General features: G+C 40.0%; 2 protein-coding genes across 9 annotated transcripts in view; one reads left to right on the top strand and one right to left on the bottom strand.

Annotated features, from left to right (window-relative positions):
• Positions 1-14,563, top strand: part of CDH23 (cadherin related 23) — a 514,496-nt gene that overhangs the window by 429,958 nt on the left and 69,975 nt on the right. The window lies entirely within an intron of this gene.
• Positions 1-14,563, bottom strand: part of VSIR (V-set immunoregulatory receptor) — an 87,960-nt gene that overhangs the window by 57,204 nt on the left and 16,193 nt on the right. For 4 of the 5 annotated variants that reach the window (XR_006292340.1, XR_006292339.1, XM_027834930.3 and 1 more), the window contains exons 3-4: positions 14,244-14,300; positions 8,962-9,069 (exon numbers count right to left, since the gene is read on the bottom strand). Coding sequence is in view for 3 of the 5 variants with exons in the window: in XM_027834930.3 (XP_027690731.2) it covers positions 8,962-9,069; positions 14,244-14,300 (165 nt within the window). In the remaining 2 variants the exon portion in view is untranslated. Of the gene's footprint in view, positions 1-2,221; positions 4,622-8,961; positions 9,070-14,243; positions 14,301-14,563 lie in introns of those variants that run through there. The other variant, XM_037904851.2, reaches the window with a different exon arrangement.

Raw genomic sequence — 14,563 nt, 5'->3', positions numbered from 1 at the left:
TAGAGTGGCGCTACCACCTTGATATAATCCCATAGAGCCTGTCACCCTGGTATCGGTGCCCCTACGTATTAATTCAAAACAAAAAGGATTTTGAACAACAAATTCTCACAGAACATACTTGAGAACAAGAGCTAAGTTTTACCATTTCGGGGAAAACTGCCATGCATGGGGGACTGTGCAGAGCCACACTCTCTCAAAGGACAGTTGCGGAGGCATGTTTCTACTCCAGACTCATAGGTGCACAGAGGGACCTTGAAGGCAACTATCTCCCTTTAGCATGGTGCTAGTCTGAAGTTTTTTGATATAGCATCTTAGCTGTAGGCCATTGGCTATAATACAATGAATAATAAAAATTTTAAATTGGCGCAGCTCCAAAAAAGATACAAATTTTAAAAACACAAGATTAACACTTCCTTAAAATCAATTACACCTTTAAAATCACCAGCCCTAAAACGATATACAAAAGTAAGATTTAAATTAATATTAGGACTGGAGTACATTACTTCATTGAGGTCAAAAGTAGCCTTTCATCTATATACCTTCTTATTTTTATGGCCAACCAGGCAAATAGAGTAACAGCATGTATGATTGAAACACTTGCACTACATAGGAAGAATCTTAATATCTGAGGTGATGTTGTAGAAGGCATCTGGGCCAGGAATAGAGATAACCATTTGTTTCTCAGGTAGCAGTATAGGTTACAAGTCAATAAATAGTGTGGTAAGTCTTCGACGTGGACAGACCCACATGGACAAAGACAATTATGTCTCTCAGTGTCAACATACCTCCCTTCCAAATAGGCTATCTGCATAGTTTGGAAACAGAAAACTGTAAGGCCCTCCTTAACTTACTGTAGTTCCAAATATTCCTCAAAACTATGGCTATGGGGGAGGGATAGCTCAGTGGTTTGAGCATTGGCCTGCTAAACCCAGCATTGTGAGTTCAATCCTTGATGGGTCCATTTAGGGATCTGGGCCAAAAATTGGTGATTAGTCCTGTTTTGAGCAGGGGGTTGGACTAGATGACCTCCTGAGGTCCCTTCCAACCCTGATATTCTATGATTCATTAAGTGAGAATGCCAAGAAAACATATTTGCTGTATGAACAACTGCCATGTCCAGTTGTTGGCAGATACCTTCTGCTCTGAGCTTAATTAAGGTGTTCATGCTTTTGCTTACAGTCCTAACTCCAAGTCAGGTTCAGGAAAGTCCAAAGAATGGAAGGAACAGTGAATTTGCAAAACCCAAGAGAACTTTAGAGAATTTATCTTGTTGAACTGTTCCTCCAGACATGACTTTGGAAGCTGCTGTTGTGGATTCACATTCCCCTACCCCTGCCCTGAGTATGACGCTGATATGCTATTTGGGAGGCAGAGCATTCTCCTTATTAATTTGTTTTGTACAACCTCTAACTTGCTAAGATTCTTTCAGCCCCAAATTTCCTCAAGATGGTAGTAGCTAGTTTTCGCAGTTCAGTGAGAGTGCACGTTCCTGGCCCTGCCTCCTTTCTGCCTTCCCGTGCTCCCTTTGGGATGCTGCATCTCCCTGGGAGCACACAGAAGACGCAGTCCTTCTGATTCCTGCCAAAGGCAGGGACTGTAATTGTGTGGGAGTGGGAAGGATCCAGGTGCCCTTCCCCTGTCATGCACCCACACAAGGGCAATGGGCTATCGGGCCCTGAGAATTCTGTTCACTAATGTTGAGTAATTGGGAGATTGCACTGCGTTTTGTGGACAATACGCATACAGGAAAGGGGGCAACATTTGTCTAGTGACCAGTTATGAAATGTTTGCCCCTCTTTAGCCTGCAGCATACATGCATGTCCATTACATTCTGCCTTTGTATGCTACATGTGTGGATGAGCATTCATACTACCTTGTTTTGTGAGGGGTGTTTATGCTGCACCCATCACAAGATCCCTTCCCCAGTCAGTTTGTTCTGTCATTGCTTCATACCCTTTCTCCTGGACCTCTGCTTAAAGGTGACTTGCAAAGCAAAAGTTGACCCAAATTAAATTCAGATTTCAGTCCCAAATGGAGCAGAGTTGTGGGGGAGCATTCAGCAAAGAAATAAATTTAAGCAGGGATTTGGAGTAATCAAGTTTTTGAATTGCTCCGCTCCAGCTCTGCTCCGGCACGAATAGTGACTGCTCCAGCTCCACTCCAACTCCACTCCGCGCTCTGACTCAAATTAATTTTTAACTAAATAAAAAAGTGCATACTGTAATTTTGAAAAAACATTATTTTTATTCAGACTTTTAAAACAATTTAAATGTCAGCAACAATTATACAAACTAGAATCATTCATAATTCATTCTGTAAAAAATTATTGCAGGAATCAAGTAATCTTTCATAGCCTGCTGCAAATCATTTAAAATTAACTTTAAAGCCGAAAATAGTCGCTCTACACTAGCTTGAGTTGTTGGCATGCTCAAAGCAATTCTACAGGCAGCCTGAATGCGGGGTGGGTAGCTGTGAATGGCCTCAAAAACAGACTTTTAGCCTACCAATAGACTCCATCGCCTCACAATCTTCCCGAAAGTTTCTCTCGAATAATGCTTCATTACAATTATGAATCGTAGAAACTCGCCGGTGTCTTTCTTGTTTATCCAATTCCTTTTCGAAGGCATCATCTCCTAAAGAATTGGTGCTTGAATTATCTCCATTTCCCTATGATGGTTGAAGACGTCTGAGGGATGGACGCTCGAACAAGTTCAGAGTGGAGATGAAAGTTTGAGAACAGCCTGCTATTTCTGAAGGATGTGAACTTTCTGATACCGCATATTCGATTGTTGATGACTCCTTTTGTTGTGTTTCGTTTTCTTCAACCTCTTTCACCGAGTTCAAATGTAGCAATAGATTTTGTTTTTCGAGTCGTTGAGCAATATCAAGGAGCCCTTCCTTTGCCTTTGGTATTTCCTTTGAGGTAAAAAGAATCTGATACCGTGGGCCAACATAAATTCCAGCAAGGAAATTAATATTGTCAAAAAGCTTCTCTTCGCGTTTCTGCATGGAGGATAGAATTCCTTCTGCAATTTGTCCACCATTTTCTTGCAAGAATTTTGACAGTTTTCGCCATTCCTTCATTAAAACTCCCGGGGTTACGTTGACAGTTTGAAGATTCACAGTTGTTTGATTTGGCTTTGCCAAGAGGTCTCGCAGGTTCTTCACTTTGTCCCATTCAGCTTTTGTTAACTTGAGTTCTCTTGTTCCAGCAGCAGCCACTTGTTCACAGTCAGATTGAAAAACGAGAAGCCGATCAATCATTGCAAATGTTGAACCCCAGCAAGTCACAGTATCCAATGATTGAGTTACCCCATGTAGATCAAGCGGAACATTTCAAATACTTGGGGTTCGTAGTTTGACAACGACTTGTCGAATTTTTGCCAGAAATTTCTTCGCATATTCTTTGTTCAGTCCATCCCAGATTGCCAACTGAAGAGTGGGAATACCACACCTCATCAGCTGGACTTTTGAGTCGTCCTCATGAAGCCATGTTGGAAGTATGAGGATCATTAACCCATTGTGCAGCAGTATCCATGTTGAGTTCGATTTCATCCATTCCTTTAGTTCCTTCGTCAGGCAAAATAGCTTCAGTTCTGTCCACATCCCTGTTCTCAGAGGTAGAAATGGTTTCATTGTCCTCGCTGAAATTTTTGACGGCACACATCATGTTTGCTGCATTGTCAACGCAGATGCTCAGCACTTGCATTTCACTGATCCCAATTTTTTCTAAAATAGCTTTTACTTGACTTTTCATGCATGAAGAATTGTGACGCTTCAGTGTCAGTTATGTCCAAGGTTTTTACCACAGCTTTATCTTTTCCTTCTTCGTAGTACTGAGCATTGATTGCAAGGAAATTTCTGTTTCCACGGGTTGCCGCATCCATTTTCAGGTAGCAAAATTTTTGCTCCAAAGCTTTCTTTGAGCTCTTCACGACCAGACTCAGCTGTGCTGACAACTAAATGATGAACCACATCGTGCCCTGTTGAAATGCCAAGCTGCCGACCCATTTCACCTGCAATTTTTTGGAATCCTTTGTTCTTTAGCCTGAAGGTAGTGAGCGGTGTTGAACTCAAGCAAACCATTTCCATCAGCCCTTCACGGAAAGTATTGGCATCCATGGTGAATGTAACCTTTGAGGACTTCAAATACGAGTCAAGTTTTGTTTGCTCAATTTTGGGTTTCTTTTCAGACGAAGCTCCGCAAAAAAATCTTTTCTCCAGGAGTTTTCAAAGAGCCAGATGAATGTCGTTTAGCCGCGTCAGCTTTCTGTTTCGCCTCATCTTCCTGGTCCTTTTTTGTAACCAGAGCCGCATAGTTTTCAGGATGGTTATCTTTTACATGCCGCCAAAGGTTGAAACTTTTCATGGCACTTGTTTCACTTGTCTTGAAGCTACATGGTTTGAGCTCGCCATTCACTTCCTTTTCCACCTTGCACGTTGCCAATTTCTTCTTTGCTTTTCCCAAAAGCCCAAATTTGGGCTTTTCAAATTCAAAATTCATTGAGATCCTTTTCCGTAAATCGGCTATCAATCATGGGGAGCAGATTTGATTTTTTTGTTGAAGCCGTGGCCAAATCTTCTTGTGCTGCTACCGCGTCCAAATGTTTCTTGTTATGATCTTCGAACAGCAATGAACAAAAGCATTACATTTTTTTATAATGTACCTGCTTGTGATATCTTAACCACTTAGGGTACTTCGAATTTATTTTGGATTTTCTGGACAAAAATGATCGCATTTTCTTTTTACACAAAATTATTATTAAAGTATATTTTAATATTTTAACATGTTTCTTGCTGTTTTAATGAAGTAAGAAGTATTTTTAATATACATAATTAATATAAATTTTTATTTATAAATTACAAATTCGTTTTTCTTATGAAATTTTGCAGTAAAAATATTTGAAATATTTTCCAAGTTTTTAATTAATATCTCAAAAACTCTTTACTATAAATATATCAATGAAATTTGGTATGTGCCGTAGTGTTAGTACGTGCTATCACTGTTCTACAACATTAATTGTTGGGAAGTAACGAGGCTACACGTTACAAGGTTGAAAATAAACTTTAACGGGATAGCGGATTCAAATTGCAAGCACAGTCCTTTTAGTAAAGAGAGCAAATTTTCGGAAATATGTTTTTGCTTCATCAGCCTGAATAGATTATACAAGACAGAGCAAATAACAGGTTCTGTCTTGTATAATGTTTCCAGCCTGATGAAGGAAAAACATATTTCCGAAAATTTGCTCTCTTTACTAAAAGGACTGTGATTGCAATTTGAATCCGCTTTCCCGTTAAAGTTTATTTGCAACGTTTTATCATACAACATCATTCAAATAAAATTATTTAAACTACAGACGTCATGAACTGGGGCGCCTGGGCCAATTTTATTTAATATTTTTTAAATCTTTGACTATTTAACAGATACGACCCTGGAATATGATTTAATGCTAAAATATACATTAAAATAGTACTCTTAATTTATTTGTATAATTAACTGTTTCCAAGAAAACTGTTTAAAAATTTTAATCTGCTTAGATGCTTAGAATGATACAAACAATTTTACTTATTACTTATTTTTCAACTTTGGAACTGTAAATTTTAAACATAATAAGCCAAAATTATCAACTTATTATGGAACATAATATTACTGCTTGTAGCCAGGGGCAGTCGACGACAAGCCTTTCTTGAAATATGAAATAAAAATGACCAACCGCCAGTTTGGGACGGTTTAAATAATTTTGGATAATGTAATATGGTAGCACATACTAACACTAAGACACAGACATAATTTCATTACTTTATATTAAAGTGTTTTTGAGATATTAATCAGAAATTAACTTTTCATCACCTCCTTGAAGGGACTGTAGCTCCCTTAGGAAGAATTTTAGGACACGTGTTCACAGAAACGTTCTTTCTTAAAATGATCTAAGGATTCACCCCCAAAGTTGTGTTGGACATTTTCCAGTCACTCTGGATATATCACAAAAATCACGCCTAATTTATGCAAAAATGTTTACTGTATATTTATATGCCTGCTGCACGCAACTTTTTCAGTAAATTTAAAATTACAAACAACACTACCAAAAGACTGTTGAACAGATGACATATAAAATAAGTCTGCCAGAGTGATACGGGAGCATGTACAAATGAACAAATGTACCAGTAACAGGAGCCCATGTGAGGAATGAGCTTAAGTGGTTAATATCTCTTGCGAAATCTTAATATATCAATAAACAAGAACATTATTTTTTTGCAATATACCAGTTTGTGATATCTTAAATGTTCCATCTTGCGTCACACTTTTCCGTAATCGCAGCACTCAGTGCGTCTCGTTGATCAACCCTTACAAAAGAAGTATCAACACATACTAATCTAACTATCTAACTAATCTACGCGAGTACGTACTCACCTAACGTTGGCACAAGGGTGGGAGCAGTCTGCAGTGTTGCCGGATGTCTGAGAATTATCTGATTCTTTAATAAAACATATCTCCAAAAAACTTTGTAATTTTGTATCTGTACATTAAATTTTGATTTCGGCCGAAGTGAGAATAACTGTGACATATTGCGTAAAGTGGTAAAGTAGACGTTAATGTCAATTGTTATACAATCTGAAGCTTTTTGGCACCTTTAGGACTTTCTTGCTAAATATCATTCATTTTGGATTGAAAATTTAAAAAAACAACTGGAGCAGTGGAGCAGTCAAGATTTTCTGTGCTCCGGCTCCGCTCCATTCCAGGCAAAAACCTGCAGCTCCACTGCTCCGCACTCCAGCTCTGGGCTCCGCTCCAAAGCCCTGAATTTAAGCTAATCTTTTCAAATTCATTTCTTCCCCATCCCACCCCTATCAAATCCTAATAATATTTCTTGATTCAATGACTATATCCCCGAATGCATTGTTCTGTGACATCATAACAACCATGGCTGGCGTCGATTTCAGTCAGATTTCTGGTATTTGTTGATGTCACATTTTGGGGCATATGTCCAGTGACTCAGGATCTTTCAGAAACAGGAGAAAAGATACTGAAATAGATAAAACTTACTTCTATACCGAACACTCCCTACAGCCTGGTTAGCTGGGACATCCAGCAAGTCAGTCTCTGTTAACTCAACGTTCATTTTTGCTTTGCCATTCACTTTAAAACAACCCCAAGTTGTGCACAGGGCAGTATTCCGCGTGGCAGGCAGTAACTCCTGTACCCAGGGTTATTGACGTAGTGGCACAGAAGCACCAAGACAGGCCCTTCCTTTCAGCTGGAGATCGATGTTGAAACTCGCTGCTATATTTCACTAATTACAGTTCACCAGATTGTGCAACATAAATCACTTCTCTAATTTATTGTAGTCAGAGCTACATAGTTACCCACTGGCTCAGTCAGAGAAACTATACAGCTTCGCAGCTTGCCAAGGACTGATGAAATGTCACCACAACCAGGGTTTAAATTCTCATAAACTATTTCTCAAAGTCCACATCCCCCTCTCACACCTTTTGGGGCTCAGGGCTTCAGTCTTCAGGTTGAATTTAAGCCTGGACCACCACAAAAGGTGATGTCTCTTTCTGTTCGCTCATTAAAATGAGTGATAGCCCTAGAAGAGTCTGAGCCAGGCCCTGCCTGGTCCCAACTCCTCCCTGGAGCTACATGCTTTCTTAGGGCTGGAGGGGGCGGGAGGGAGGAAGTATTCCTCTAGGATTCTGTTGCCATAGAAATGTGGAATATAGGGAGTGTTTTTTTAAAAAGAAAGTTATAGTAGTAACTAATTTTTTCAATCACTTGAGTAGAAGAAAAGCGGAATAGATAAGCTATTTCTGTCACATAACGAAACTCAAATTAGGTGGTAAGAAAATGAACACTATATTTCAGCAAATGTTGATGCAAAAGTGTAAGAGATCTGATGTGATCAAGAATTGGTGTTGTGTAATCAAAATACCCCGCCACACCCAGGCACACTTTAAAACATGCTGTTGCATATTTAGTTTTATTAAACTGCCCTGCCCTCAATCTGTGTTCCCCACCCCATCACTAATCCTCAAAAGATTTACATAAACTAGTTGTTTTCTCCATGCTAGACAGCCGCCACCTCATATCTGTTAGCTTGCTAAGACCCAGATGTGAAATGCTGGCCTTTAGGATGCTTAACAAAGTTACATAATGAAGGCCACAGCATAGAGCTGTAAAAGAGGAAGCTGAAACTGATGAGCTGTAGTTCTTTAATATACAGTATATGCAGCTTTCCATAACCACAGTTGCAAATTAGCATTTCTTTTGCACAAATGCAACCACTGGGAGATGTGAGGATGTGTTCCCCTCCCCCAGTTTTATTGGTTTCCCATCATTTTTAATTTGCTTCCGCTTACATTCTGATGTAAAATTACAGTAAGAAGCAGTAAGAATACACAAGCCTGTGTGGAACAGAGATAAATATGGGTCTAGGATGAGTGACATCCATTGCTAATAACGTGGTGACCAGAATTATCTTCCTGATGCCCAAGTGATTCAGTGTGTCACAGTCAGCATCTCAGTACATCACTGTGGAGTTGGTAATGAGCCTTTGCCGGTTCTAGCCCTGCATGCCTCCTATGGGCAATACAAAAATGGCTTCAGAGGGCCTGGTTGTGTATGCACACAGGTGGCTAATGGATACATTTTCACTGGGGGGGGAGAAGGGGGGTGTTTAGCCACACAGCACACTTTAATATTGACAGGGATCATTCGGCTAACTTCAGTTCAACCCCTGACAGGCTCAGTGACAGAGCAGACTTATTTCTGCATTGGTGCAGATATTAGGGCTTTCAGAGTGTAGTGTCCTCTTCATGAAAGGTCCTAGCAATAACCAACTAAGAGAGAGAACCGAGGAAGACATAATCCCAACATCAGTTAATGCTAATCCTGTCAATGAGATATTGAAATAAAAGTGACAAAGGGAAGGAGTGAGAGAACGGGAACATTTTGATACATACGCCTGCTGTTGACTGCTTGTCTCTGCTTGTAAATGAGAATCAGGATAAGGGGCAAGCAGAGAATGCCCACAATGCATGCCCCTGTTGCCAGAGCAGCTGCTGTGATGTCTGAAACAGAACAAAGAAGCCAGAGGTGAAATACATGAGCCAGTGAGAGCTGTTTCAAACTACATGGCCTAAAGTCAGGCCCTCTTCTCAATGAACAATTAAAAACTCCTAGTTCTAATTCTCAGGAATCTCTCATCTGCTGAGGCATTCAGAAGTAAAAAGGAAAAGGTTCTGTGGGTTCAGGCCTCCCTTCATACATGAAGTGCAAAGCGAGAATGAAAAGCAAGCAATGTGCAAAACTTTGTACTGAATACCCATTAAACAGGCCAATGAGGGACTTCAGCACTGAAATAAGATTTAACTTACCGTTTCCTGTCTGTGAAATCCTCCAGAATTTACTGTTTTTCTCTAGATACCCCAGAAACATTCTGTAATACTGATGCTCCCAGAAGTCTCATGCAAGCATGCTACCATTACTCCTGTGAAACCTGGGTAACCCATCAAACTTCTCATAACAGAAGGCTTGACATTGCTTTGGAGGAGTAGAGATTGGCATTATTTCTTCTGCCTATAGAATTGAGCTGGGTCTAAGCCATGAAGTTTGGTTCCCAAACCAAGCTTCTCCAAGTTCTGGGAGTGCTTAGATACATGGGTTTTGTTCAGTCCCAGCTGTGCTACAGATACAAGTAGAAAATTATTTAACAAGTGATAAGACACCTGATCCAAAGTCCACTGACGCCTGTGGAAAGACTCCCATTGACTTCAATGAGCATGGGATCATACCCCCAGTCAGCTAATAAAAATTAGTCACTCTTTGTCTTCACTAGCCAGATCATCCTAGGGCTATCGTTTTCAGTGACGACTTCATTTTTCAGACAAAATTCTGAGCCCACAAATAACTGCACCAGCAATGAATTCTGAGCACAGATATTACTAATTAGACACCTACTTACAAAGTTGTAGTTGCAAATCAGATAGGTAGACATACAAATATTAGTATTTGCTTGTGGGATCACAATTGTGGTATAATTACTTACAGACAAATAACTGTGCCTGCAAAATCAAAGGCCAGGTTCAGACTTGCCTACAAATGGGTGTCTTCCTGTGTACCTAGAGAAGAAAACTTCTTGGATAACTTAAATCTCTGAACAAAAAGGGAAAATTTTATCATTCAACTGGATTAGGAAGGAAATTGTATGTACAGTATGTCAACATATTGTGGTGGAAAAATTTCTTCAGTCATATAGCTTGGTGCTGTTTTTAATATGGAGAAGAGGTTCAGGACCACGAGCAATAGTTACAATTATGGGCAGTAATAAGTAAACTGACTATGTACTGGAAAGAACTTTATAACTCAGATCCAGCTAAGGAATTTTCTTGATTATCTGTGCAAAGCTAAAGATTTGATCTCTGGCCTTTGTAATTTTTTAATGAAATTTACTGTAAGTTCAGCAAATGTAATGGGAGTAAGTCAGGACAGATATGTGAGCTGCAGAATTGATAGGCAGAGATTGTGCAAAAATATTAAGTAATTAGATTGGGATGTGGGTTTGGAGTTAATTCAGCAAAAGATTCTTTCAGGACTGGCTAGTGACCCAGCAAGTTGCATATGATTCAGAATCAGTCAGTGTCTGATTGGACCTGCAGAAAAGTGAGAGCAGATTTGATGCATCTTCTCTGGGAATGCCCAGAGATTCAGAAGAAGGCAGGTTTCAGAGTAACAGCCGTGTTAGTCTGTATTCGTAAAAAGAAAAGGAGTACTTGTGGCACCTTAGAGACTAACCAGTTTATTTGAGCATGAGCTTTCGTGAGCTACAGCTCACTTCATCGGATGCATAGCATATCTGCAGTTTCAAGACCTTCTGCAGTTTCCACGATATGCTATGCATCCGATGAAGTGAGCTGTAGCTCACGAAAGCTCATGCTCAAATAGAAGAAGGCAGGAGGATCATGCTGATGGTGATATTCCAAGTGATCTACAGCATGGGAGGCTAGCTGCAGAAAACAATGTATTGCAAGATGTAGAAAGCAATGCATTTTCAAGCTGTGCAGACCATTCTTGCTAAGAACGTCTCTTATAACAAAGAGGAACATATTGAGCAAGTGAACATCAGCATCTGGGCTAAATATACCTGAGTGATATAGTGGTATGAATGCTCTGGCAAATTTAGAACTGATTTCGTGCAGTGTGACAGACAGGAAATTTTTGATGAAGTTGGTGTATATTTTTGAGCTTTCTTGATTATGTTATCCTTATTTATAATACAGAATATATTTAATTCTAAATGTACCATATTCAGCTCTTGTGCAAGGGTAAAAGTTCTACTGAAATCAGTAGATTTCCTTCCATTTTCTCTAGGTCTGAATTTGGCTCATGATCTTTGAGCCTGACTCATGGTTTTTGAATGCCTGGAGTTGGCAGTACTCTAAATTCATAGAATATTATATAATATATTCTGTGAATTTACAGTACTGCTGACTCCCAGCATTCAAAAACCGTGAGTCAGGCCCAAAGATCATGAGTGTGGCTTAAAAATAAAAAATGAAGTTATTTTTATTAGCATTCTTGTTCTTGAGCCTTTACGGGTCAGGTTTGAAAACCTTTCTCCACAATCATGAGGGCTAGAAATTAATTAATTTAAAAAAAAATGAAAAAAGGATCTCATATTGTCACTGGGGACCCTTCCCTGACTCCTCTTCCTGAGAAGTCAGGTTTATTTTAAAATGGGTCAGAACAGGATTTTGATAGGCGATATTATCAATATGCGGCCAAATGTATTACTGGTGCATGATTCGTTGAATTCAGTATAAACAGATTTTCAGTAGGACAGTGATTTCCCCAATTTCTTTCTATAGCATCTGGTTCAGAATTAGCATCATCTTGCAGATTTAAGAATTCTGGGTGGGGGCGGGGGTGGTGCTGCAGAATACAGTTTAGTTTTACATAGCATCTTCCAGTCTCAAGGTATCTTCAAAAAAAAAAAAAAAAAGTTAGATACCTGGAGTTCAGTGACTGCATGGACAAACAGATGAACTATTTTGGGCCCAGCAACAGCTCAAACCCACAGGACATTAGATCCCTGTTGAGAGAGAGAATGTTGGCTAGGGTACATTGGTGCTTATTCCCCATCTCTTCTGGAAAGTGCCATGAGATATTTCATATCCATTTCCACAACCACTAGAGACAAGTAGCAGAGACTTTTATTTGCAATCTCTCAATCTAAAGGATGACAGGTGAAGGCATCAGGCCTGTGACTGAAGTAATTGCAAGGCACATGGTGGCTCAACCCCCAGAATGACATGATAGCATGAAAAAAAAGGTCTGAAAAGCACAAGGAGTAAGTGAAGCTTTCCTTGGAACTGCTCTATGCATCCAACTTGATGCTTTTTCCCCCTGCAGGATGCTGGACTGTGCTTGAATGCATTCTGCCCGATAGTGGGGTTTTAAAGTCAAATTCAAACAGGTAGTCCCTTCGCTGCCATTAGCCTTTTGATGCTTGATATTGGAATTTGCCCAGTGTTAAACACTGCTGCAAAGTCTGATGGTGTCCTTTAGCATAAGAGCCAGTTCCGCAATGTTCTAGGGCACGAGGCTAAAACAGGAAGGAGAAGTAACTTATACCAGAGGGGGAAGCCATCTGTATTAACACAGAGGCTTCATTTTTGAATGTGGACATCCTTTTTAGGACACCACACTTGAGGGTTCAGATTGGCATTTAGGTGCATAAATAAGTTATTCACTAATGTGAGATATTGGTCTGATCACTCATGTGAGATTTGGATTTCCTCTTTAGATACTTATGTTTTCAAATTAAAATAGTTTCTGTGTCAGAAAGGAGATGACTCAGTCTCAGAATAGTAACAGAGTTTTCGTGGTGTCACACAGGAAAAGGTTTCTCTTTGACTCTCTAAATTAATTCGCTGCTCAATTCTCTGCTTGTGTCAGTAGCAGTTAAATCTCAGACTGGTGTTCTGTGTTTCCCTGAACTGGACTCTCGTATTTACTCCTTCCAGGCCTTTTGTGTGTTTGCGCTGCATAGGATGGTTCACAGGATAGCACGCTGCAGAATTCCTCTTTCTAATGGCTCACTTCCTATTTTCACGGCTTGCACAGTTTGGGATCTGGACCAGCAATCACAGATCACTGGGTTATGGTAAACCAGTCTAGCAAGTCACCACAATGAGTTACTCCCAAGATGGTTCCAGCTCTTTTGTATCATAAGCTCCTCAGTAAAGGGCCTTTGTATTTTATTTCTCTGTAAAGCACCATGTACATCTCTGGTGCTGCAGAAATACTAACCACTCCGCATGAACAAGTGAGCATCTAAAAAACACTCCATAATACACTGATGTGGAGGAAGGGGCAAAACAGAAAATAGCTGGAGGGCCACCAAGTAGAATAGCTACAGCATTTTCACATTCGACTCAACTAGCCATGTGGGGCCTTACCCTGCCGTTGATCCACAGACAGAAATCTCCATGAAATAAATGAGGGAGTTCTGTGTTAAAATAAATGGCTGGATATGGCTTCAGGTGTGGGGTTAGGGAATGCTGACCAGGGGTTAGAATAGACATGATGGGATACTGACAGGAACACAGCGAAGGGGGAAAGCGCAGCTGTCCTATCTGTTGTTCTGGGAAGACCCCTCTCCACATTCTTCACCAGGACTTTGCAACAACAGGCAAGACCACCCCCAAATAATTTATTCCAGGTTTTATGTGCGTGCTGGGACACAGCTTTGAGAGATTAGTTAGCACTGTGTGTAAAATCATACAGTGAAAGCCAGCAATTGTATACTGCCACAATAAAGCCTCAGGGCAAAATGCTCAGTTAGTGTAGATTGGTGTAGTCAATGGAATTATACTTAGTTACACCAGCAGAGAATTTGGCACAGCATGCTTTGTTTCTTAACCCTAATTCTCTCGGTATGTGCTATGAGTAATTTCCATTGAGTTCAGTGGGAATTATTTGTAGTCTGCATGGAGAGTCTGGGCCTGACGAGATTCCAGGAACCTATGACACAACTGTCCTGTAAATTACACAATGTCCCAATAGCTATTACTGTGTAGAAGCTAGGGAATAAACCTCCCAGGAATTTAACTGGAGTTTGTTTCTTGCAGGCGGATTATTTTGTCCAGGTTTTGACTGAAATGCAAATGTGTAAAACGAACACCTGTGCCTAGGAAAATACATAGAACAGAATAATAAGCAGGGCATCATAGAGAACACTTACTTTCTTTCTGTTTGCTGGCACCAGGATGAACTGTGCAGTTTGGAAATGCTTCTCTGGCTGTGGAATTAAAGAGAAGAATTGGTTAAATCTCCTGGGATTCAGTTCTCATTCAGTAATTAGTCAGATAGAAAATCCTACTTAAAATTTAAACAAGGAATTTCATTTAACTTTGCTTCAATTGTCTTTCTTTTTGACATAAAGAAAATCAGCTAGGGTTTAAAAATGGCAATGACAATTAGTTATGGCTGCTATTTCTGACCTGCCCTCCATCTAATCCACCTACAGCGCAGAGAGAAGATGTGGTCTAAAGGATTTATTGA

The sequence above is a fragment of the Chelonia mydas genome, chromosome 7, assembly GCF_015237465.2.
Source record: "Chelonia mydas isolate rCheMyd1 chromosome 7, rCheMyd1.pri.v2, whole genome shotgun sequence".
Lineage (NCBI taxonomy): Eukaryota > Metazoa > Chordata > Testudines > Cheloniidae > Chelonia > Chelonia mydas.
This window is presented reverse-complemented; position numbering and strand designations above follow the sequence as displayed.